At 55.5% G+C, this 25,717-nt stretch overlaps 1 protein-coding gene across 1 annotated transcript; it reads right to left on the bottom strand.

The window, feature by feature from the left end:
* Positions 1 to 6,888: 6,888 nt before the first annotated feature.
* On the bottom strand, positions 6,889 to 16,006 carry SSC4D (scavenger receptor cysteine rich family member with 4 domains). The gene is made up of 10 exons (XM_066333667.1): positions 15,886 to 16,006; positions 12,906 to 12,941; positions 11,744 to 12,049; positions 10,726 to 10,797; positions 10,083 to 10,397; positions 9,293 to 9,373; positions 8,970 to 9,047; positions 8,132 to 8,443; positions 7,674 to 7,751; positions 6,889 to 7,219 (listed from the first exon to the last, which is right to left on the bottom strand). Exons 1-10 carry the CDS (start codon positions 16,004 to 16,006, stop codon positions 6,903 to 6,905), a joined length of 1,716 nt encoding a protein of 571 aa, XP_066189764.1. The 3' UTR covers positions 6,889 to 6,902.
* Positions 16,007 to 25,717: the final 9,711 nt, after the last annotated feature.

Below are 25,717 nucleotides of genomic sequence, written 5' to 3'. Positions count from 1 at the left end.
CTCTGAGGTTGCAGGACAGTGGTGTCCTCATGTCCTCCCTGCCTGACCCCTTCCTGGGGCAGACTGCCTGTCCCCAACACCTTCATGCTGTGGTACCCTGGCCCTTTTCCCACCGTGCTGCCCTGAGCCTGGCAGTGTGACACAGCGAGGGACACATCACAGGAGCAGGCCAAGACTGACCCCTCTTCCCCTGCACCCCCCAGCCCCCCACGGTGGAGCCTTGGCCCCTCCCTGACCCAAACCACACCTGGGGGGGTCACACCCAACCAAGGGAGGACCCCACAACCACCAGCTGGGTGAGCTCAGGGGTTCACCAACCCTCCCCAAAACATCCCAGAGCCAGAGGCTGCCTCACCTGGGGCAGGAGGCGATGGAGGGGCCATGGCTGGTGGGGCTGATGACAAAACGAGGGTGCTTTGCTGGGAGTTTCCTTCCCCCTGTCTGTGGAGCTGCAGCGCTTTGTACCCAGCCCTGGCCTTTCATCTCAGCCTTTCAAAGCACTTTCCAAGCCCAAATTAATTCTGCTGCAGCAGCTGCCCTCCCGTGCTGTTTAGCATAAGCTCTGTCTCAAAGCGGGGCTGCCTCTACCCCTCAGGGCTTCCAGGAATGATTTTCCCTGGAACCACCTCAAGCTACGGAGATGGGATGGCAGAGCATCACCCCGTGCCTCCCACTGTCCCCTTATTCCCAGTACCCACTAAGAACTGCAGCAATGCCCATGCCCATGGCACCCTCCTCTTGGAAAATCCCCTCTCAGCCTTCTTCCCTGCCCTCGGGGAGATGCTCCCACACAAGACATGTTCCCATGGGAAGCTGGGGTGCTCTGGGATGTCGAGGTTGTCACAGCTCTCTCTGGGTGCTGGTGGGGAGCCGGGGGGACCTGAGATGTGGGATCCCAGCGGGAAGGCGGGCCGGGACCAGGCAGGCGTGCTGCTTCCCTGCGGGGCATTAATAATTAAGCAGGCTCGTCAGGCTCAGATGGCAGCTCTTATTTAAGGAGCCGATATAAATACCGCCCAGACGGCACTTACGGAGCACCTAAAAAAAGCCCTGCCTGTCTCGGTCCCTCCAGAAGCAGCTCTGAGCTCTGTGGGGCTGGTAGGTAGCACCAGGCAAGGTGGTCACCAGCGTCCTGCGGGGACAGGGCTGCCCCGGACTCTGAGCCTGAGAGGTGGCAGTATCTGGGGCCAATACTCGGGGCACAGCCCGTGCCTCAGTTTCCCTCTGTGTCAGGGACCTGTCTCAACCTTTCTCCTGTGCAGTGGCAGGGGTGGATGCTCAGCTCTGTGTCCTGGCTTGGTGGCATCGGGTAGGAGTTGGGGCAATCTCTGCCCATCCACCTGCCCACTCCACCCACGCCAGGGGAAAGCTGCCCCGAGTTTCAGTGGCTGCTGCTGCGCTGACAGCAAGTGACCCCCTGGCCCTGCTGTCCCCCATGTCAACAGCTACCCAGGGACACCCCTCCTGCACTGGGGTCGGGGACACTCATCCCCCTAGGGCAGCTCAGTTCTCCTCTCTCCCTGCCCAGGAACTCCAGGATACCCATCCTAGAGCAGCCCCATCCCTACTGAAGGGCAGGGGGCTGGGGGTTGGGAACTTCTACACAGCCATGACCAGGGGAGCAGCGGGACCCCCTAACCTGGGGGATCAACCCCCAGCAGCATCCTGGCCCCCAGGAGGAGGCGAGGAGCCGGAGGCGGAGGGACAGGGCTGTCACACCGAGCCGCTTGCTGCAGTCCTGCTCGCAGGCTCTGCAGCGTGACTCAGCACAGCCTCACGGCTCCCAGCCCCACCGCCGCGGCCTCTTCCCCCAGCCCGGGGGGAGAACACGCTCCCCACCTTCCCGCTGCCCTCCCACAGCCCCTGTCACTGCAGAGTCACCCCGTGCTCCCATTCATCGCAGTCTGTCCCCACCCCAGGACCACCAGCAGCTCCCCCAGCCCCAGCACAGACAGGGACCCCTCCTCCAGGCGCTCCGAGGGATGGAGAGCAGGGTGGGGGTCAGTCATCACCTCTGCTGTGCCCATGGGTCCATCTGCATCTGGCCCTTCCTATCCAAAGCCCCATATGGGATCAGGAGAGCTGAGCACCAACTCCTCCTATGGCACCTCTCCAGGCGCTGGGAAAAAGGACTTGGGGTGGTTTTTCCTGGGGGATGGGACTGAAAGAGATGTCAGGTCGCATAGATATGTCTGGAGATTTTTTTAAAGGATTGTTTGAGCCTCACTTTTGGGGTGTTTGGAGCCTGCCAGGATCAGCTTGTCCCAGCATTTCTGTGCACGTCCCATCTGGCCATGACCTGGAGGTTACCGGGAGGCGAGGAGGGGTGGGCAGAGAAACCAAACAGCACTGGGCAGGGGGACTGAGAACCCCAGCTGTCCTCTCTGACTGTCCCCACATCCTCAAGGACACTGCATGGCACAACGCCACCGTGCCCATGGGACAGGTGTCCCTCCAGTGTCACAGCCGCCCGTCCACACCCCCATCGCTGCCATGGGGCCAGCAGGGCATTTGCGGCCGTGCACAGCTGGGGCACCGCGGTGGTGGTGTCCAGGACGATGCAGACCGGATTAAACCAAGCGTCCAGCTGGCAGCAGAGCACCCGGGAATAGCCGGACACCCCGCTCCCACCCCGCAGGGCCTCGGCATCGCCCGGGGAAGCGCGATGCTGGCAGACGATCATCCCTCTCCTGCCTCTCTCCTCCAAACGCGAGCGGTGGCAGCGAGGCGGCAGCGAGTTGGCTTTCGCCAGCGCTCGGCGGCCCACGTGGGGAGGCTCCTGCCAGGGGAGCGACATCAAATTAAATATTAAAAAAAAAAAAAGGCAGAGAGAAGGAAATGATGGATGGGAGGATTTGCAGCCGTGGCCGGTTGTCCTGGCGGAGGGAGCCTGCAGGGAAGCTGGCGGTGCCCGTGGGCCGTGGCCGCGCAGCGCCCGGCACGGCACGGCACGACACAGCGTGGGGAGCAGCCGTCCCCGCGGTCCCCCCGCCGCCCCGCTGCCTTTGCCAGCCGACTAATTGCGCCAGTGACTTTGCAGTTCCCAAAATAGCTGCTGGCTCCGGCGGGTGACGTCAGCGGGAGCCGCGGCGGCAGGCCCGGCAGCGGCGGGGAAGGAGGGCGCTGCCGGCGCTGCGGGCTGTGCCAGCGCCTCCGCACCCACCGCCGCCCCGCTGGGTGACCTTGGCACCCGGGGCCACGCTCGCGAAGGGGACGAGGCTTGCGGCTCCGCAGGGAGGTCAGCTCCTCGTTTATCCCATCGGAGGAGGAAGAGGAGGTGGTGGTCTAAGGCTGTCCCTGCCCTGCGTCCCTGCCACACGTGGGTGTCCGCGTTCCCGAGGCCTCTGACTGTAGGGGCTGGAGCAAAGCTCGGTGTCCCCACGGGGAAGGAATGCCCCTCCAGTCAGAGCAGCTGGGTCCCTGCGGCTCTCCGAGGGTGTCAAGGAGTGAGCCAGGGCCATCCTCCCCGTGTCCCCCCAGGGAAACTGAGGCACGTGGAGGGGTGCAGAGGCAGCAAGGAGGGCAGGGGAGGGCACAGTGAGCCGAGAGGACACAGTGAGCTGGAGAACAGAGCAGAGCCCAAGGTGACCCAGGTGGTGCTGGGTGTGCAGAGCCAAGGATGCTCCCGGCCCAGGGCTGCCTCCGGCACTGACTCACCCTGCAGCGGATAGCGCCCAGCTCCTCCGGTTACAGGCACAGACGGGATTGCCTTAACGGGGCACGGCGGTGGCAGGGCTGGCCCGGCCCGGGAAGGGCACCCCTGGGACCGGGCACTGACCCACGGGCCCCTCCTGCCGCCCCTGCCGTCTGCAGCCTCCCCCCGCAAGCAGGGCATCCTCCGCCACACCTCAGCCAGAAGCACTGCTTGTAGTGGTCCCAGAATGGATTGCACATCCCTCGCAGCACAGCTCGGGGGGTTAAATCAGGAGTGTCCTGCCCCAGTTCCCAGGCAGCAGAGCTCCTGAGCCCCGCACCAGCGCCCAGCCAGAGGCCAGCTTATTATTCTAGAACGTGGCAAAATAATTAAAGCCTCCTCCATTTCCCCTTGCTCATTTGTGCTCCTTCAGTCTGGATTAATGGGTCTCTTCTCCCCAGCACAGACTCATTCCTTATTCCTAATAGCCCATAAATCCCAGCCTCAAAATAACCCCAGCTTTTGCCTGGACCTGCTGAAATATTTATTCTCTCCTCCCTGCTACCCCCCACACCATCCCCTCTCCAGGGACGGGGAGAGGAACTAATCGATGACATCGACCGGTGTGGAGCTGCAGCTGCTCTGGGCGCCGGGAAACAGCTGACGTCGGCAAGAGGATGGGAGCTGGGCAGGAACTCGGCTTCTCCCGGCTCCCACGCAGCCGCTGCAGCCTGGCTGTGGTCCCGTGGTGGGATGCACTCACACCCTTGGCACCCCCTGCTCTGCTACCGAGCTCCAGAGCATCCCCTGTGCTGCTACCGAGCTCCAGAGCATCCCCTGTGCTGCTGCCCTGCTGCAGAGCCAGGGCATCCTCCACCCCCTTATTCCTTGCCCCAGGGCATCCCCTCGCTGGTTCCCTGCTTCCACCCTGCCCGCCACTCCCTGCTCCCAGAGGACCAGGAGATGATGCCCAGCTTGGCTGTGGAGTGTCTGGGGGCATCCCTGTCGATCCTAGCCCATCCCAAGCTGGCTGTAGGAGAAAAGGCTGGGAGATGAGGGAGGCAGCTGCTGCCTTTGCCGGCTGGAAACCCTTTGATTGCCAGATCGTAGGCTGTGAAAGGGAGAAACTCCAGGATACCAGGACCTGCTCTTCCCAGCTCAAAGCCAAGAGGAGCGGGATGTGGGGTAACACCAAAAACCCGGGTTTGCCAGGTCAAGGCATAATCCCCAAGAAAAACAGGGAAAACCCATCCAGCCATTCTTATCTTCCTCTCTCTGACATCCCAGGAGGCTGCAGCTTCCAGAGCAGCTCCTGGCCACCAGCCCCACTCCCATCTCCCATAGCCACAGAGAGGGGACAGCAAAGCTGGAGGAGCCCACAGCACCCTGTGACCCATCCCCAGCTGGTTTGGGCTGCAGGGAGCTGGGGGCTCTGTCCCCCTCCTGCTCCCAGCAATACCCAGACATTGCCCAGCTGTCCTGGAGGCAGGAGGCGAGATGGGAAGTGAGGGGGCAGTGGAGCATGCAGGAGCTGGGAGCACAGGGAAAGGAGGAGGTTGTTCACACACCACCTCCCTGCCCTCTCCCAGGGCCTCAGCAAGACCTTGTCCAGCTGTGCTGCCACAGCCTGCCTGGAAGATGCTTCCATGTCTCAGTTCCCCCAGTGATGGAAAGCTGGACTGGGATCAAAGAGCTGGGAAAGTTCTATCCATGGGGAGTGGAAGAGAAGCAGCCAACAGAAGCCTGAGCATGGGGCCAGGGCCACCCCACAGCTCATGTGACTGCCAAATCCCACTGGGAACAAACCCAGAGCTGGATCCAACCTCAGCCCCTGAGTCTGATGGGCATCAGAGTTGTGTCCCCAGAGCTGGGGTAGGGAAAGGTCCAAGCTGAGCTCTTATCTGGGTGGGGATTAAAGGCTGCTTGAGGGTCAGCCAGGGATTTGGGCCAGGTTTTGGCAGCAAGAACTGAGCTCTCTCCTCCAGGTTTGGGGCATCCCCTCTTCTCCAGGTGTTTGCTTTTACCCAGGACTTTGAGGGGATGACAGGAAGACAAGTCAGCTCTCAAAGCACTTTCAAAGGGCTTTTATATATTCACAAAAACAAACTCAAACACATATAAAAAAAAAAAAAAAGGAAAAACCAAAAAAACCAACCTAGGAATATGTTCTTATCAACAAAAGAATTGCACAAACAGAGGAGTGAGCTCTGTGCCACTGCATGAGCCCTTCCCCACCCTTGAACCCCATCCATGAGAACACGGAGATCATCTTCCCAATGTCCCAGCAGGAATCAAACACTTGGTGGTGAAGGTGACTGGTGCTGCAGGCTGAGTCTTTCCACCTGAGCTGGGAGGAAAAGAGCCTTTATACCCCAAAGGCACATCACTGGGGAAGGAGCAGGCTCCTGGGTCCATTTCCTTGCTCTAGGAAGGGATTTGGGGTCTTCCCTATGGTTTTCCATCTGCTTGTGTCCTGTCTGCCAGCTCCCTGCCTGCCCTGGGCACCTCGGAGCATGGAGCTTTTGGGACAGAGCAGCCAAAGCCAGCACGTCTGTATAGCACAGGATGGAGAAGGATGGGGGGACTGCAGGGAGCCCCATCCTTCCTCACTCCCCAGGAGATTTCTTTTTGAGCATGGGCTGGCTGTGCTGAAGCCCCCCCCAGGAGGGGAAATCTCATCTCCTAAACCCCACTGTGTTTGCAGAAGGAACAGGTGAAATGGGCACAAGGATTGCAGATGGCGTGAGATCCAACGCCTGCATTTCTGCTGCATGGAAATGGGGGAGGAATTGGTATTTCTGATGCCAAAATGGGAAGAAAAAGCTGGTAATGGGATTGCTGGAGGGCTTGCAAAGCAAATTGCAGAACTACAGTAACTCGCTGCAGAGCCACTGGAGCATCCTGGTGTGATTTCAGCCCCCTTTTTTACATTTTCTGAGTATAATTTAACGTCATTTTCACAGCACAAAATCCATTTTTCTCTCCTCATCTCTTAAAAGAAATGGCTGAAACCAACCAGATTTCACACTAGAAGCAGTTTTGTTTTTCCAAGGGGCTGTCTGGGGGTGGAGGGGGGAAGCTTCAAGCCACTATTTCAGGAGCTGAGGAGAACCCAGTCCTCACCCAACTCCTCCCATCCTCAGAGCCCAAACATGCACAGGGCCAGAGCAGGGAGCGTGTCCAGACCAGCACCGAGGGCTCAGCCCCTCTCTGTGGCATCGCCACCAGCTCCCCCCAGCGTCCCTGTCCCTCCTTACCTGCGGGAGGGTCATAGGATGTCACACACAGCACCGGCATCCTCGGAGTGGTCGCAGTTGTGGACGTCCCAGCGGATGTGGGAGCAGCGCAGCAGCGAGGGCTCGTGTCCTTTGCACTTGAGGTTGTCGAGGAAGATGTAGCCGGTGCCTTGGCCGTAGCGTGCCTCTCCCCAGGCTGCCAGGGCGTGGCCACAGCCCAGCTGCCTGCACACCACCTTGGCGTCCCGCAGGTCCCAGGCGTCGTCACACACCGTGCCCCACTGGGACAGGTAGAACATCTCCACGCGGCCCTCGCACCGGTGGCTGCCGTTCACCAGGCGCAGGGAGCCTGTGGAGGGCGTGGGGTGAGGCAGCCCCTGCCCGTGCCCACCCCAGCGCTGTGTCCCACCATGCCTGCCCACGGTTCAGCCCAGGGCTCCCTCACTGCCTTTGCACAGCCAGGAGCAGGGGTTGAGCTGCCAGAGCTGGAGGTGAGCCTCAGAGCATGGTGGTGGATGTTAATGTGGAGGAACAAACCTCTGTTCCCAGCTCTGCCCCTTTGGTCCGTCACCTCTTTTCCCCACCTCTGTCTGAACCAGCCTTGGGGGCATCAAAAGAGGCCGTGACTTAAAAGTGTCATCATTTTTTCCCCTCCCGTAGGCTGCTCCAAGCACTGCCAGATCTTGTGCCTCTGCCTGACCCAATTCTTTTTCCACCTTGTGCCAGCTTGGATCATCCCCAGTGTGTGTCACTGCATCCCCAGTGTGTGTCACTGTGTGCCCAGGTGACACCCCAGTACCTACCCTCCTTGGGACGAGTCAGGGCCGACGTGGTGGTTGTAGCTGTGGCTTCTTGGAAATGGTCTTCAGTGTCGTCAGCACCTGGTGCAGCAGAGGAGAGGTGGGAAAAGTGACTCAAGGGACAGGATCGGGGCAGAGCCCCCCAGCAGTGGTGTGAGGTGGCTGGGGATGCCTGCAGGGGTGTGGGGTGGGATCCGCAGCCACTGTGCACAAATGGGGATCAGAGGGAGTGCCACACTCCAACCATCACCTACACCATGACACCGACTACCACTGCTGTCCCCACGTGCAGGACAAACCCCGGGGTGTGGGGACTCATTCATCACTCACAACCCCATTTGGGGAACCCCATTTCCCACAGCCAGCCTGAGCGCGGCCAAAATCTTCCCTGCACCCACTGACTTTCCCACCGAGCTAGGCTTCACCGGAGACCTGCAGACGCTCCCATGTCCCACTCTCACCTCGACAGATGACCCCGGCGTCCTCGTGGTGGCCGCAGTTGTGCTGTCCCCAGCCCAGGTGGAAGCAGTCGGCCAGGCGCTCCTCGCCGCCGCCGCAGCCCACGTTATCCAGCAGCACCGGCCCGCTGCCGTAGCCGAAGGAGCCGAGCACGGTGGCGGCGAGGGCGGTGCCGCAGCCCAGCTGCCGGCAAACCACCTGGGCGTCGGGGAAGTCCCAGTCGTCGTCGCAGACGGTGCCCCAGGTGCCGCGGTGCCGCACCTCCACCCGCCCGCGGCAGCTCCCGTTCCCGTTCGCCAGCCGCAAGCCGCCACCTGCGTGCCACGACGCCGGGGGGACCAGGGCTCCACAGGGGGTCCGGTGGCCCCTGCTGACCCTCCAAGGGGGTGGGGTGAGCCCCCCGGGTTCTGGGGTAAGCCCTGGGGACGGGGGGGTAACCCTCTGGGCATGTGGGGCAAACCCCTGTGGGCATGGGGTGAGCCTCTGGGTTATGGGGTGACCCCTGGGAAGTAGGGTGACTGTGGGGATGTCAGTGAGCCCCCGGGGACACAGGGGGAGCCTGGTAATGTGGGGTGACATTGGGTACATGGGGTGATTCCCAAACAGCACTGTGGGCACGGAGCAATCCCTGGAGATGTGGGATGAGCACCCTGTGAGTGTGGAGTAAACCCTGGGGATGTGAGATAATTCCTGGGGTATGGATTGAGCACTTGGAACGTAGGGTGGCCTTTGGGGACATGGAAGAAGCCCTGGGGGCATGGGGGGGAGCCCTGGGGATGTGGACTGACTCCCCCGGGGATGTGGAGCCCCGTGTAGAACCAGCAGCAGCTGCACACTTACTTTCCTGCTCGATGGTCAAGAGTGTGGTGGTGACCACCTCTGTGGCCTGAGAGGGCTGGTCCCTGCTGTCTGTCACTGCTGGGAGAAGCGTGAGGACACATGTGCATTGGGGGATCCAGATCTAGCACCCCCTGCCCCTGCTGCAGTCCGTGCCAGCGCCCACCAGCACCATGGCTGTCCCCAGGCAAGACCCTGCCATGGGCAATGTCACCCCCTGAGCATCACCCATGCATGGCAGGACCCCAGGGTGGCCAGGCTGGGTCACAAGAGGACACAGAGGGCACAGCTTCCCCCTCCAGATGACTGAGTGCCAACCTCCTTACCTGTGGCCGTGGCTGTGACCGTCTCCTCCGAGTCCATGGCCACCGAGGTGGTGAATGATGTGATGGTGGATGTGTCCAGTCCTGTGGTGACACAAAGGGATAGAGGTGACACCTGGGAGATTTATCATCAGGATTCATTAGCTTTTATGCTTCATTATCCGCTGCCCCTCTGAGCAAGGTCTGGGAGTGGTGGTGCCATTGACTTCGTGCCCAGAGGAGGTGCCAGAGGGGATGGGGATGTTTAGGAAGGAAAGGACCAGACTGAAAAAATTGCCCCTTTTGTCCTACATCATCCCCTTTGTCCATTAATAGTGGGAAAGGGAAAGCACTGGCACTTACTGCTCCTGTCATTAGCCATGATAATGAGGGAATTCAGGGGGTTTATTAACACTATAAACAGTAATCAGTGGAGAATGGCAGGAATACATCATTTCAGGAGGGGAAGGGGAGGCAGGCTGGGCCTGGCGCCGTGCCCGGCCCCTGGCAGCCACTCCCACCTTCCGGACACGGGCAGCTTGTTTTCCAGCCAGCAGAGCAGGAAAATGGCAGGATGGCAGATGCATTTCCCCTGCAAATCACCACCCCGGCTGTGCTCTGGGCTCTTGGTGTGAGGTTGCTACTCCAGAGCACCAGGATGAGGGCAGATAAGCAGCAAGGATGCTCCCACAGCACAGAGCCCAGTCCCTGCCCAGCCTTGGGCATCTCAGCATCTCTCTGAGGCCATTTCTGCTTGGAGAACAGGATGTCCCTGGGTTTTTCCCCACCCCGAGGGCGATGCCCTGCCCGGTACCTGTGCAGATGACCCCAGCATCCTCGTGGTGGCCGCAGTTGTGGATGCCCCAGCCGAGGCTGTAGCAGGCTGACAGGAAGGGCTCGCTGCCGTCGCAGTTGACGTTGTCCAGGAGGATACGTCCCGTGCCATAGCCAAAATAGGCATTGCTCTTGTAATCCAGGGCTTGCCCACAGCCCAGCTGCTTGCAGACCACGCTGGCGTCGCTCAGGCCCCAGTCGTCGTCGCAGACGGTGCCCCAGTTGCCGCGGTAGAAGATCTCCACCCGGCCCTGGCAGGTGTCGGGGCCGCTCACCAGGCGGATGCTGCCGTCACCTGGAGGGTGGCAGCACGAGGTGAGGAGGATGTGGTGTCCCTGCATGTGGCACAGCGATGCCACCGTGCCAGACCCTGCTGTGCCAGTGGTGGTAAAGGAAATGAGTGAAAAAGAGGGAGGCAAGGGGGGAAGCTTTAGGGCAGCAGGGCTTGGGAACCTTGGGAATCTCTAGGATAGGGATGGCCAAGGCCAGCACAGTGATGGGGTCTGGGGGTCTGCACCTCAGGGTTGGAGGGTTGGGAGGCTTCAAGAGGGGCAGCAGGTGAGAGTAGGGGACACTGCCCTCAGGCAGGATGTCCCCCCTGCAGTGACAGCTGAGCAGCTTACTTTCTCCATCCTGTACTGAGGCCGTGAGGGTCCTGGTGGTCGGTCCTTCACTGACTTGTGTGGGGGAGAACTCTGCAAAGGAAGCAGAGAGCTGGCACCTGCTGCTGCTGCTGCTCCACCTTGAAGCTGGAGGGATCCTTCCCGCCCCACTGCTCCAGGACAGTCTGCACCAAACCAGCCCCAGCTGAAAATAGAGGGGTTTGCAGCTGCACCACCTTGCCCAGAGCTCTCTGCCAGCACCTCCAGCCTCTCTTCTGCACTCAGACCCAGCTCCCCACCTCCTTTTTCAGTCCTTCCACCTCTCCTCTCCAGCAATGCTATTATTCAGTCTCCTGCTGGATCCACAACTTCTGTTCTCTGGTTGCTGTTGGTGCAACCTACCGCCCAACCCAGCATCCCTGCCTTTCCATCCCTCCTTTTCCAAGCCCTGCTTCTGCAGTGGATTCACGGAGCAGCTGCTCCAGGTCTGCACAGCCTCACTTTCACAGCTCACTGATGCCTGGCTGATGAGCAAACCTTGCACAGCGAGGGAGGAACGTGTGTGGGGTACATAAGGGTCGTCAAGGAGCCGTTCCATTTTCACTTGCCAAGTTCAAACACTTTCCACTGCTTTTCTCACCTTTAGGAACATCTCCTGCTGAAAAGCTCAGCAATTTAAAGAAGCACAAGTCAAAAGGGGAAAGAGCAGTTGGGCAGCAACTGACTCTGAGGCAGGAGCGTGGGTGAGCATGTGCTCTTTCCCCAGGGATCATACTGGAGAGGGCGCAAAGTCCCCGAGCTGGGAGTGACAAGGAACACAAAACAGGCTGGTCACCTTATGGAGCACCAGGCTGTGAAGCTGGGAGGTGACCTGGATTGAGGAGAGGGATAAAAGGAGGATGTTTGGCTGACCTAGGTCAGAGGAACAGGCTCTGAGATAAGACCCTTGGGCTCCAGCAAGGCCCCTGCATCACTCAAGTCTTGCACTCCACAGGGACTCCCTGCTCTCCTTTGCCCCCAAGGAAGCCAGCCTCATTACCATTGCACACAACAGCCACATCCTCGTAGTGGTAGCAGTTGTGGATGCCCCAGCCGTGGCTCCAGCACTCGCTCAGGGCTGCCTCCCAGCCCTTGCAGTCCACGTTGTCCAGGAAGATGGGCCCACTCCCTTGGCCAAAGGTCATGGCAGCCGGGAGGGTGATGGCATGGCCACAGCCCAGCTGGCGACACACCACGTTGGCGTCCACGATGTCCCAGTCATCGTCACAGACCGTCCCCCAGGAGCCGTTGTAGAGGATCTCCACCCGCCCCTGGCACCGGCTGGGCCCGTTGGAGAGACGGATCTCTGGGAGGGTGGGGACAGAGAGGTCCCTCAGCAGGTGATGAGGAGCAAACCTACATCAAACTCCTGCTCCTTAAATAAAATCCTGCCCCTTCTCTGTAGCACAACGCAGTTGTTGGCTTGATGTGCCCAGCTGCCCTTCATCTGCTGGCAGCAGTGGCTGTGGAGACACAGTGCATCTCAATCCAGGAATGAGATGCACCAAGTTCAGGCTGGATGGAGCTTTGGACAGTCTGGTCTAGTGGAAGATGTCCCTGCCCATGGCAGGGAGTGGAATGAGATGGTTTTTAAGGTCCCTTCCAACCTAAACTGTTCTGTGGCTCTGTGATGCTCCCATCATCTCACCTGCTAATGGGCAAAAACCATTATATAAACCATTAATAGGAGAAGGGAAAAGCAGACACATGACACCACATGTTGACTTACAGTAGGTGACAAGTGACAAGATGCAATTAGCAAATTCTCATTAGCCTCAGTGAATGCATACAGAGTTGGTTCCACATGGGAAATGGTGGGATGGAGATGATCTCTCAAGCTGCTGGCCATAGGGAGCAGGTGTGGAAGTGCCTGGGGTCTGCTACATCAAGGGAATTATTTACTTGTGTGTGAGGCATGGCACAAGGACAGGGACTCAGCAGGAGGTGGCAAAACTCTCCTTTCAGGATAATTAGTGGAATAGAGATAATAAAGAACCTTTATTTCCTTTCTGTAAAAGAAGTTTAACGTCTTCTTGCTGCTTTTTGTTCCAAACCAATGTATTTTCTTTTTTAAAATCCCCAAATCCCTTCTTTTACCTAAAAACGTGTTTTTCAACTACAAAACTTCCTGGAGAAAAGTGACTTAATGAGAATAATCTCACCTGGGAATGGCAACAGCTCAGGCTCAGAGGTGGTGCCTGCAAGGGAGAAGAGAAAGGATCAGGTCTCCCCAGAGAGGAGGAGGTGCAGCTTGGAGAGTGAAGGCAGCACGGATGGGATGGGTGTGGTGGGGACTGGCAGGACCCAGCAGCCCTTGGACCCTTCCCTTTCCTACAAAGTCCTGTTGTTTGTAGGGGAAAAAATAAACACTCTTCCCTGGGCCATCACTCAATCTACTTCACAGCTGGGGAAACTGAGGCAGCATATGAGTGACTGTCAGTTTGGTGGGACTGTGCTTGAAGCACACGGTGACACATGTGTGACCCTGATGAGCCCAGTGGCCAGCAGAAGCCACTCCAGGTGGGTCCTGTCTTGGGCCAGCTCTTGGGGACATTTTTGTCCATCCCTGGCTCCATTGCTGCATTGCTGTGGGCTCTGGGCAGCTCGTGCATTCTCCTGCCTCTTCACCCCCATGGAAAACTTGGGTGGTGAGATGGGAGAAAGGAAAATCAATCCTGCCCAGCTTGAGAAACCCAGTGGAGATCTCCTGATGGAAGATGCTGCACCCGATGTGCATTTTAATTGTTTTGTTTTTTTCTTTTATATCCCCAACAAGCCCCACTTTTTGGAAGCTTCATGATTACATGCAAGTTCCCACACACCTGCTGATGGGGTGCAGCCACCTTAGGGGGTGAACAAACCTCATCCAGAGGGAAGTGAGCACTTAAAGGATGCAGGATGTGTCCTTATCTCTGGACCCCCCTCCCACAGCTGGGAGTTATTTGGGCACAAAATCCTTCTCAGCCCCAATGCTGAGTGATGTGTCATTCCTCCCTGGAATGCTGCCAGCCTGGGTCACTGAGGATTCCAACTTGTCCCGTAGGTCATAGCAACATGATCATGATGCCCTGGGGCTGGGGACGAGTGGCTCGACCTCGTAGACATCCCAGTCCACAAGCACTTGTCCAATGCTGGAGCCCAGCACAGATCTCCTTGGGCAGATCTCTGAGGTGTCCTGGGTTTGAGGCTCTGGCTGCACAACCCTCTCCAATGGGTGACACTTTCCAAAATCCTTCCAAACCTCGTGGAAGGTGTCACTGCCCACGGCAGGGGATTTGGAACGAGATAACCTTTAAGGTCGCTTCCAACCCAAACCATTCCGTGATTCTCTGATGCGTCCGTGCTAATTACAGCATCCAAGGACTGTTCAACACCCATGGTGCCTCTGTGGCCTCTTTTCCTCCCACTGCCTCAGACCAGCCCTGTCCTGCTTCACGCTCAGCCCACGAGCAGTGACGTGAAGGTCAACCCCAGGCGCTCCGGGGGTGGATGTCACTGCCGTGAGGAGCAGTGTGAACCTGGGGGGACAGCAGAGCAGATGAACCCACCTCCCTTTTCCTTGCTAGGACGTTGCCTTGGAGACCATTAAGTCAGCCAGAAATCAGGGCTGTCAAAGAAAGACCTAGAAGCCCCAAGAGAAAAGAGAATAAGGCAACTGTCTGGCTGTGTCCGTGTCTTAGCAGGGATGCTGGGATGAACAGCAGCAGCTGGGGAGCTTCAGAGAGGTCACAGCTCCTGCCCTACCCAGCTGGACCAGGCGTGGAAAGGGATGTTGTGATTCCAGCAAGAATTAGGGATTAAACAGGTGAGACCACGGGAGCAGAGAGGCTCTGAGGAGAGGACAAGGAAGGATACAGCAGCCCCATGGGCTGGACAACAGGGTAGGGGTAATGCAGCTCACCCCTGCACCAACAACGGGGAGATGTGAGGGTTTCTAGGAAGAGTGTCTTATCCTGGTTTGTATTGATTTTTAACACATAGTCCTCTCCAGAGCCGAAAAAGCAGTGGATAAAAAGGACATTGATAAATATTCATCTCCCTTTAAGTCAAAATCAAAGCTCTGAAATATTCATTTAAGAGCATCCTCCAGCAAAGTCAGGAGAGATGTGAAAAGAATATGCCTGGTTTGTCTACAATAATGAGGAACGAGGGGGAAACTGTCTTTTTTGAGAAGAGACAGAGCCCTCCATGTTTCTCTGATCCAGCTTCACAAAGCCAAAAGGAAAAGGGAATCTGCTCGAGTAAAAACCGCTGCTAAACAAAACCACCAAAAGGGAGGACAAAACGCCCTTCGTTAGCGACTAATCTGCCCATTATTGAAGAGAACCAGGAGAGAGCCAGGCTATGCAGGGGACAGCGACAGAGCCACCAGGGTCCCTACAGGGTCCCCACACCCGGAGTGTGGGCGTGGATGCTGCCACAGCATCCCGAGGGGAAAGGGAAGCACCAGCTGAGGCGGTGGGAAGGTAAAACCCGATTTAACTCAATTAGGTTGTGTGACCACACCTGAATTCACAGTTTTCTGGCTGGCTCTGCTTTGGCACGAGTTTGTTGAGACAGGAATGGGTTTCCCACCGCCTGGCTGTAATTACGTGGACAGAGTCACACTGGGATAACTACTCTGCCACAGCATACGTGTGGACCCGCATTCCAGGGCAGGAATGGCTTTGCCCAGATCTGTTTAAATGCTTCCCATCCAGCTTTCCATCCTGGCTGGACAGTGCCTGCCAGAAATGAGTAGGGACCATTGTCCTCAGGGGACGGGTGCTCATTCCACCCTTTTCCTCGGCAGGACTTGTCCCACAGTCCTGGTCCCGGGGAGCAACTCCAGGAGCATCCCTTGACCATCAGCACCTTTCCCATGGGTGCTGCCTGTTCTGGAGCCCAGAATTGCTCTGCCACCAGTGCTGGCAGCTGCCTGCCCCATTCCCCGGCCTGTCCTGAGTGCTGAGCTTGCCATCACAGGCAGGTCACGGTGGGACATAAGAGCTGAACGTGCTCCCTCCATCCCTGTGCACACTCAGCGCTGTAGGAGACACCATAATAATCCTGTGCCTGGAGAAAATCTGCCCACAAATCTGAGAGCTGGAGAAGGGTCACGGGTGCCTAAAACCCCTCCCACTGCCCCGGACAGGAGCTCACCCGTGGGGCTGAGGAGGATGAAGAGGATGAAAAGTGTGGCTGGCATCAAGGAGAGAGGGAGCACCTCGATGTTCTGCCTCCTTGTGCCGTGCTGGGTGTCCGGACAGGGACCGAGTGTCATTGCTGCTTGTCAGGTGAATTTCCAGAGGACACTTCCCTGAAACATGCGGACAGCAGTGTTAGTGGTGGTGGCCAGGAGAGCCTGTGGTCACCAAGGTCTATGCAGGACCTGTGAACATGTCCCTCCCCAGTATTTTCTGGAACATGAAACATTAAAAATAATTCCAGCTGGATTCATTGATAAATTGCTTATTAGCAACTTTTTTTTTTCTTTTTTTGAGTGGCAAGATGAAGCTGAAGGGCCATATCCCACCTGCGAGATAAAACTCAGCAACAAGGAATGTCAGCAGAAAATGAAGAAGAGATTAAATATCTTAAGATTCAATTTCCCCCTCATTTACTGCTCACTGCCGCAGGGGTGGGTTTCCAGCTCTGTCTCACTCGCAGGCTGTCTGGAAGGGGGATGAATGGCGGTCCTGCTGGCCGGGACACCTCTGGGAGCCCAGACCCACATCCCGCGGTCCCAGCAGCCGGTCTGGCGGCGGCGTGCGCTGGGGGAGCAGTGCCATCGTGAGGATGCTCCCGAGCTGTCAGGCTCAGCTCAGCGGAGCCCTAAAATTAGTCCCTCCAGCCCGCACGGGGCACACCAATTCCTGAAGGGATACACCAGGACTGCAGGCATCTACTGGTGGTCAGAAACTTGGGAAAGGTCCTTGAAATCCACTGTATCAGTGACTAAACCCTCCTTCCTATGGAAACCTCTCATCCAGCCTTTTGCTGCTCCTGGTTTTCCCATGTGGAGGCACGGGATGAGAAGAGCTCCGTGTGCTGGTGTCCGCCCAGCCAAGGCCCCTGCAGACCATGGGCTGGGGGAGCTCCAGAGTCTCCAGACCAAGGCTTGGACTTTGTTGCCGGCACTAGGGAGAGATGATGGTGGACCGAAGGGTTTTCTGTGCACCAGCAAGAGGTGATGGAGGTGCAGGAATGAGCCCACGTGGGTGGGACACCCCCTGATCTCTGCTCGGCTCCTGCTGACCAAGCCTCTGGAGGAGACTCACCAGCGGACAGACAGCTCAGTGATGGGGGCTGAAAACCAATCTACTGGCTGAGGTGGTGGCTCTCAATACTCCATTCATCCTCCTGAAGCAATGAATAATGTCGCCTTTTGTCCCACGGGCCCTCCCCTCTCCGCAGCGGGGCAGGGCTGACAGACGGCCCCTCCGCCGCCCTGCCCCGGCCAAACCCCGGCATCGCGTCCTGCTCGCAGGGACGTTGTCATCGCCGGCCACTTTTGTGCCGGAGCCAGCGCGTTCCTGCTCCCTGGCAGGGTGGCAGCGGGCTTTAACCACTGCGGTGCTGTGCCACGGCTGACCCCAAAGAGAGAAAACCCAACTTTCCTTCTCCGTCTGTGCTTTTCCAACCGCTTCTCCATCCTCACCCCAACGCTCAGGATTCAGCTGAAAACTGAACTCCCTTCCATAAAACCCAGGAGTGTTGGGGTTCTTTCAGAATCCCCATAGATTAAAATCTGCTTTTAAGCTACAATTAGTCGTTATGGCACTGTAGCAAAACCCAGCATCCCTTTTCACATCACTGAGAGAAGCTGTGGCTGCCTCAGCCCTGGAAGTGTCCAAGGCCAGGTTGGACAGGGGTTGGAGCTACCTGGGATAGTGGAAGGTGTCCCTGCCCGTGGCAAGGGGGTGAAATGGGACGAGCTTTAAGGTCCCTTCCAACCCAAACCGTTCTATGATTTTGCGATGATTCTATGATTTAAAGCGTTGCTGAATGTGGGTTTATGGAAGCCCCTTCACACCAAGGTTTTCAAGCTGTCCTGTGAAGCCAACCCCCCACCCGATGGAAGGAGCAGCAAATCCTCCATCACCCCCATCCTGCACAAGCACTGACCTCCAGGGATGGTACAAAACTCCCAGGGGAGGATCAGGGCTTCAACGTGGGGCACAGAAAATCCCTGTTTTCACCCCAAATAACACACCACAGCAGACACAGTGCCCAGCCAGCTCTTTGCCCTTGGTGGAAACTCCCTCCTCCCACCCGGACACAGGACCCCACAAGTCCTTTCATCCCGTTCGATCCCCTTTGTACTCCATGGCCACAGCTAGAGTGAACCCCAGTTCTCTATCACTTCTTCCACTTTTTAACATTCAAACAACTTCAGGAGAAAACAGTTTTTCAGCTGCCACCACCCCACTAAATCATCATTTGTAATTACCACCCTGAGCTAAAAAAAGACAGCATAAATCCACATACCTGTTTGGTATTTTCTCTCCAGTATAAAGGTGGGTGTATCGAATCCCAGAAATATCTGTCCTCTTTTGAAATAAACAAAGGAGCTGGCTAGTTAGTTATAAAAGATTAAAAAATAACGTTTGAAATTAATATTCCTGGTAAGATGTGATGGCGACAAGGCAGGATTTTTTTTTCTTTAGGTGAGATCTTGCTTAGTAAATTTTTAAAAAATTAAAAAGGGGGAAGAAAATGGATCTCATCCATCAACGGAACAGCTCCAGCCTGTCATCTCTTTGCACTTTTGGGGCTGCTGCTGCTGGGTTACAGCAGGATGGCAGCCCTGCAACCCATCCTGGGACAGACCATCCCCAAAGCAAAGGAGAAAGAGAGGGAGCAGGAGAAGGGAGAAGAAGAGGAAGAAGAAGCAGAAAGAGGAGAAGAGAGGGAAGACCGCTAAGGAGACATGGCGCGGAGGGAATGGCTCGGGTTTCAGGGAGGCAGGCAGGGACACATCCTTAAATTGGGTGCTGGCAGAGCCTGGGTTACGCCTCGAGGGGAAGGAAGAAGCTTTTTCAGAGGATTTGGGCTTTTCAGCTCCTTCCCACCTCCCTCTTCGGCTGTCTGAGTGCCCACCTGGAGAGGAAGTCAGCAATAACCATCTGGCTGGAACTACTTCTGTGGGTGCCTGAGCCAGCACTGGGATGCAGCAGGAGGGGATGGTTCTGACCTCCTTCCCTGCCTGGGAGACTTGGAGACCTGTTCCTTGGGCAAACCATGGTCTTCCCTGCCTGTTCCCAGGCAAGAAATTAGCTTTAGAGGTCCCTTTTTACAGGATTTTTCCTGTCTGACCGTCCAAGGCATCTCTGCTGAGGACATTGGAGGGACCTGACTTATCCTTGTGCTCTCAGCCTGTGGTGAGGGATATCCTGTGGCTGGAAACCTTCCCCATCCACCTTCACCACCTCCTGTTCTACACATTCATGTTGCCTCCTTCTGCTCCTGACCAGGCCATCTCTTTATTTTTAAAAGAATAGTGTATATTTAATATTTTTAAAGTATTATAGTCTTTAAACCATTTTAACCACCATTGCAAGTAAAAGCCAGAAAATGTGAGACTCTTGGGTCTCAGCAGCCTTGAAGACCACAGAAAAGGAACCTCCAAACATACTGGGTTTCCCAGCCTTACAAATTCTTAAGTTCCCCAGCATTTTTAGGAGCCTGGTGTGCTTTTGGCTTTGAAGAAGTTGATTTTGTAAGCCACAGGATTCCTGCTCTCATTCTCACGGGAGGCAGAATTTGCCTTGTGGGTCTTGCTGCTGGATTTTTCACTTGCTCCTATGCAAAGCCCAGACTTACAAATGCCCTAAAAAGCCTGGGTTTTGTATTTTAACTCTGCACAAAGCCAGCTCTGCCTACAACTGTCGCCAACTGCTTCTGCTGTTCCTTTCTGGCAGGGATTTAGCAATTAGGCACTTTTATTTCCCAGTAGCAGCAAAGTTCTAATTAACCAGATCATGAGCACAAATTTCAAAGGTGCCTTTTAAGTCTGTTTTGCCTAAACTTTGACAAACTCCCCACTGTCCTGGCTGTCTGCCACGGACCATGGACTGGGAATCATCAGCTCCAGCATCAATCCAAATCCAGGTTTTGCAGACCAGGAGCAAAATGTGGACATGCAGGGATAAGATGCTCTCCACCCTGTCCAGGATTTCTCTGGGCATTTGGGGCAGCATCTCAGCCTTTTTCCATGTCTACATCGTTCCTGCATGTGCTTTGAGTGGCTTGGCAGTATCAGGCTAGGGGATTACGCTGCTCTAGGGAAAAGAAAACACAGTCAGCCTTATTCAGGGAGCAGCCACAACATAAAAAAAGGCTAATTATAAAATTCCACAGGACAGCAAGGCTGTTCTCTTGTGCGCCAGGGAAAAAAAGAAGCTCTTTTTATGCTCCTTGATGGTCCTGCTGCCTAGGCAGGGACACTCCAGGACACTCTGGGACATTCTAGAGGTGCTCATGGAGGAGAAGCTTCTCAGGACCATCCCCACATCCACTCAGCAGCTGCCACGTGCCATGAGCAGCATCTGCCACAGCTTCCTATGGCATCTCCAGCAGACCTCTTTTCTGGCAGCAGTTTGGCCGTGGTGGAAACTGGGGAAAACAACTGGCTCACAAATCTGCAGAAAAAAATACAAGGCCTCCAGAAAAAGAAACAACGGGAAACCAAAACTGAAAACCAAAACCAAAACTCCAAAATTATTTCCCTTTTCGATTAGTTGGGAAAATACAGAGAAGAGAGATAAACTCATTTGTCCGGGCTATACCATGGCCAGGAAATGCATTTGGGATGTAAAGAAGAGCCTGGTGCTGTATGAAAGAGCTGTTAGCTGAAACAAAGGGCATCTTCTTGCTGCCAGGAGGGAAACACAGGGATAAAAACACCAATTGCTGTTTCCAGCCTTTAGCTGGTGCATGAAGAATGACAAGATTCCCCTGCTGATTGCTGTGCTAAATCACCGGGTATTTAGGGGGCTCCTGCTGCTGTTTTCACTTTGGGGAGCACCGGCACGAAAAATGCTGCATCTGCAGTAAGATGGAGCGTCCCCTCCTTCCTCCGCTCCTCCTGCTGCTCCAGGGCACGGCCAGTGATGGGATCCTGCAATGTGGGGAGCTCTCACCCCCAAACCATCCTGGGTCCAGCAGCCTTTGAAGAAATGAAAGATGTAAATCCAGTACAAGACCATTTTGGTTCCCTGTCCTGACATCAAGCCCCGCCTCGGTGCAGCTGGAGCTGCGCTCCCAGCACACTCCTGTGCTATTTGGGAACCACGAGCTAATTTTAAGGTGTTTTCTGGCAGGTTATAGGTACAGATGGAGCGGCAGGGCTGAGGAAAGAGCTGTGGAAATCCCCAGAGAGGCTGAGCGTTGCTCTGGGCTGCAGCAAGCCGGAGCTCGGGGAGAGGTACCCATCCCCTCCCCAGACAAAATCACCTTTGTTCCTCCCTAATCTGCTTCCTGCCCGGCGTGCTGCAGGAAACCACCTCAGGCAGGTGGGAAGGAGCAGCCCAAGGACGCGGTGCTGACAGGAGGGCAGCAGACCCACGGCCTGGGCTCCGGCCGCCATCCAGGGCTGGGGAGGAGCAGGAAAGGATCACAGCGGGGCAGAGGGGATGGGAAACAGGGAGCTGGGTCCCCTCTCTCACCAAAGGCACTCGCTGTGGACCATGAGCTTTAGGGTGTGTCTGTAACTCCCTTTTCTGCCTGCCATTACCTCACCTGGCAGCAGGATCCTATGGGACAACAGCCATATATTTGTTATATATATATGCAGGTATTTATATAGGTGTATTTATTTTTATGATTTGTCCTTCGGGACCAGTACTTGCTGGCTTCTCCGACAGCCCTGGGGAATTAATTCATCGCACTCCTGCTGCAGCATCGCTGCTGTGAGATGGAACTGCTGCAGCCTCAGTGCTTTTAGATTCACTCCAGAGAGTCCAAACTGTGCCAAAGTGGGTGACTGGGAAGCGATGACCTGTGTGAGAACAGCCAGGCTGACAAGACAGACGGGGTGGACATCGCTGCCTGCCAGTGCAGGAACCTGCTTGAGGATGAAAAAGCCGTGCCCGAACCTGACGCTGCACGGAACAGCTTGGGCTGGAAGGAACCTTGAAAGGCTCATTTAGCTCCGAGAAAGCTCCCGAGGGATGGATCGCCCGCCTTGTCGGCTGCCAGGCGGCTGAGCGTGCACTAGGTGGCACGCAGCTGCAGGGAGAAGCGCTGGAGACAGCGGGGAGAGGCTTGGATTCGGGATGAGAGAGGAAAACTCCACTGGGAAAAGCAGGCAGAAAGAGAGGGATGAGCTCTGCCCCTAATTAGCACTAATGGCGAGGTGAGTGTGGCCAGAGCAGGTGAGACAGGATCACAGCCCAGACGACTCGGCTCCGGAGTTTCCCGGCTGGATTCAGCAAAGGATTGAGAGAGCCTTTTGATCGGGGCCAGGATGACAGGAGAAGGGGCAAGGGTTTCAACTGAGAATGGTAAATTTAGCATTGACATAAGGAAAGAATGTTTTATGATGAGTGCGATGAAGCCCTGGCACAGGTTGCCCAGAGAGGATACGGATGCTGGAAGTGTTCAAGGTCAGGCTGAGTGGGGCTTGGAGAAACCTGGGATGGTGCAAAGTGTCCCTGCCCATGGCAGGGGCTTGGAACAACCTGTGCTGATCCCTTCCAACACAAAATGTTCAAGATTCCATGATTTCCCCAGAGAAGGTAGGCAGTGGAACACAGACAGCTGAGCTCAGGGGGCATCTCCCACTTCCAGCAGGGCTGAGGAACATGTCCCTCCCAGCAGGTAATTCCCAAGGGTTGGACAGCAAGGTCACCCAGCAGGAGGGGGATGCCCACACCAGATCCATCCCTGCTTTGTCTAGCTGGTCCCTGGCGGGAACCAGCAGCAGCTGCTACAGAGGAAAATGAAATGAAATTTCACCTATTAGTCTTTGCCTGCAGAGGAATTTCTTCCTAATTCCTGTCACTTTGGGTTTGTCTGCTCAGGGAAATTAATCTGCAATCGAGTGGGCTGTGAATTCAGAGTGCTGCAGCAATCCCAGCAGAGCTTGGACAGGCTGTTTCCTAAGTGGCCAGGCTATTCCCTGGAGCACCAGGCTAAGCCTGGCAATTTAACAGAGCCTCAAGCATCAGGTTTTGTAGACATTAGTGTAGGACCTCGAGCCAAAATCGTGTGAGAGGGAGCAGCCATGGGGAGATTAATTCAACAGCCTTCCAGCACCACTGCAAGAAAAGGAGCAGGGGGAAGGCAAATATTTGGCTGGTTACCCCAGTGCGTGGATGGATCAGACAGGAGGTGATGCCACGTTGGAGGACTCAGTGCTTTGCATACTGATTTGAGGAGCATGCAGAAAAGGGTGTGGGAAAGAGCAGCATGGGGGAAAAGGGATCCAGCTGGAAAAAAAAATCATAAGGGACTATGTTAAAATCTGGGGTTAAGGTAAAAATAATGTAAAATATAAAATATTTTTGCAGGATTTGAGGATTGTGAGGTCTGCATCCCTGTGCAAACAGGGTCCTTAGGGAAAGCAGCACACTGAGGTTCACCTTTCAGACTTGGGGATCATTGAGGATCTTTGCAGCCACCCTGACACAGCACAGTTGGAGGAAGTTGTGCAGTGGGGTCTGACAGGCTCAGCAGACCCTGGATTCATGTTGCCCATGGCTCTGTTAACCCCTTTCAGGTTGCTGGACCATTGTGGAATACAGGACAAGTGACAGACAAGTGTGAGAAAAGGGAGGCTGAGGACCAACCATGCACTTGTACTGCTGAGATGAGGTACTTCAGCCACTCACTGTGCCTGGCAAAACCTTCCAGGGACCCTGACGCAAGGTCAGAGCATGAATCCCTGCTCAAAAATAAAAACCTAAATAAATCCAATGCAATTAAGGCTCTTCCCACAGCTCAGCCACCACTTGACTGGTTTATCTCCACTGCACAGCCCTTCTCTCCACCCAGGAGCTGCACCCAATTCACCTCTTCTCTCCCCCACCCTGCAGCCATTATCAGTAGCACCTTTCAGCCCTGGAGCATCACCCTGAGCCCTCGCCCATCCCCTCTCACGAGCCAGGACTCCTCACTGGGAGCATCCCTTTGTCTCCCAGCCATGCCATGAAGGTCTGCGAGACTGGATAGAAACCCTTCTTCACCATCCTCAAATCTCCCTGAAACCTCTCCCCATTTAGGATCACAGGATATTTAATACCTGTCCACCCATGCAGCCACATGGAGCACACAGCCTGCTCCCAGCACGGCTTTATGAAGCATTCCTATCTATTTTTCAGGAAAAAAAAAACCCTTTGCATTGCTCTCCAGTTTCTAATTACAGCCGCAGGAGACAGGAATCCCAAGCACCTGAGTTGTAAATGTGAAACTTATTGCTTAAGCAGACACATTACAAGCAGGCTATCAATCACTTCTGGCAATTATTAGTACTTTGTGAGTATTTTGAACTCGAGTACGTGACAGTCTCATCCATCCTGGAGCAGAGAAATCCATGGGCATTTGCATACAAGGCTGAGCTGTGTGGGGTTGCAGCTCCAGAGGGTTTTCACTGGAGCTGTCGTGGTTATGTGCTTGGTACTGTACATTTGGGATGAAAACCAACTTTATTCAGGCTCTGTAAATATGATTCTCAAGTTTAACCCTGGAAGAAGAGTTTTACAATATCCTTCCATTCCTACAGTAGAAAGTGGTTCTATATGTTATTTTTTGCTGTAAATACTGGCTCCAAACATAATGTTTTTTGTTTTATAAGATTTTTGGGGCAAGTGTATCATGGCCTGGGTGTAAAGTCCAGGGAGGTTTCAAGTAATTTGATAAGGACTAGTGAACATTTCCTGGTTCAGAAGGAATTATGGTGATTTTAAAGGGTCTTTCTCAACCTAAACGATTCTCTGGTTCTGTAGTTCTTTAATCACTGCTGCCAAGGTCTTGGTGGAGATCCCAGGAAAGGGAAAAACCCAGGTGAGCTCTGACCTACCTCTAAGACAGCATGAAGAAGCGATCCAGCACCCTCCAAGATGCTGCAGGATCGCAGGAATCCCTAAATAAACACACACATCTTGCAAGACGGATGATGGAGGTGCAGCAGCTGGGAGGGAGCAGCGCCGTGTCGTTGCAGAGATCTGTGGCACAGAGGGTTGTGTTCCACCGTCCTCATCCCAAACAAGGAACAGGCACCTCCAGGGCTTTGCTTTGGATGTACATGGGTGCAAACAAAACCCTCAAGGCGGTGAGCAGCGACTGATCCAGGCTGGATCTGGGTCCAGGGGTCACACCCACAGCACCCAGCGGTGTTAAACTGCAAGGAGAGGCTGCGCTGGTGGTGTGCCACACACCCCATCACACACACACACAGCCCCATCACACATGTGGGCACTGTCACACTCAGAATTCCCTGTACACACAGAGCATCTCACCCCCAGTACTACACGTGCTCACACTCACAGGGATGTATCACACTCACAAAGATGGTATCACACTTACAATGGACGGTATCACACTCATATGGACGGTATCACACTCATATGGACGGTATCACACTCACAATGGACGGTATCACACTCACAAGGATGGTATCACACATGGATGTATCACTCACATGGACGGTATCACACTCACAGGGACGGTATCACACTCAAAATGGACGGTATCACACTCATGCACACTGTCACACACACTCACACACACCTCCACTATCCCACATACACATACCACCAGTTCTCCCTCACACACTGTCACTATCACTTACACCATCATTTTTCCACATTTATTCACACTCACCGTGACACACTATCACACACGCAGTCACTAACACTCATTATCATCATCACACCCTCATTATCGCACTCAGTCCTACACACTCGCACTCATTGTCATTACCACACTCACAAGCAAACTCGTCCCCACACGCTCCACACACTTATTATCATACTCGGTCCTGCAGACTCAC

The sequence above is a fragment of the Sylvia atricapilla genome, chromosome 20, assembly GCF_009819655.1.
Source record: "Sylvia atricapilla isolate bSylAtr1 chromosome 20, bSylAtr1.pri, whole genome shotgun sequence".
NCBI lineage: Eukaryota > Metazoa > Chordata > Aves > Passeriformes > Sylviidae > Sylvia > Sylvia atricapilla.
This window is presented reverse-complemented; position numbering and strand designations above follow the sequence as displayed.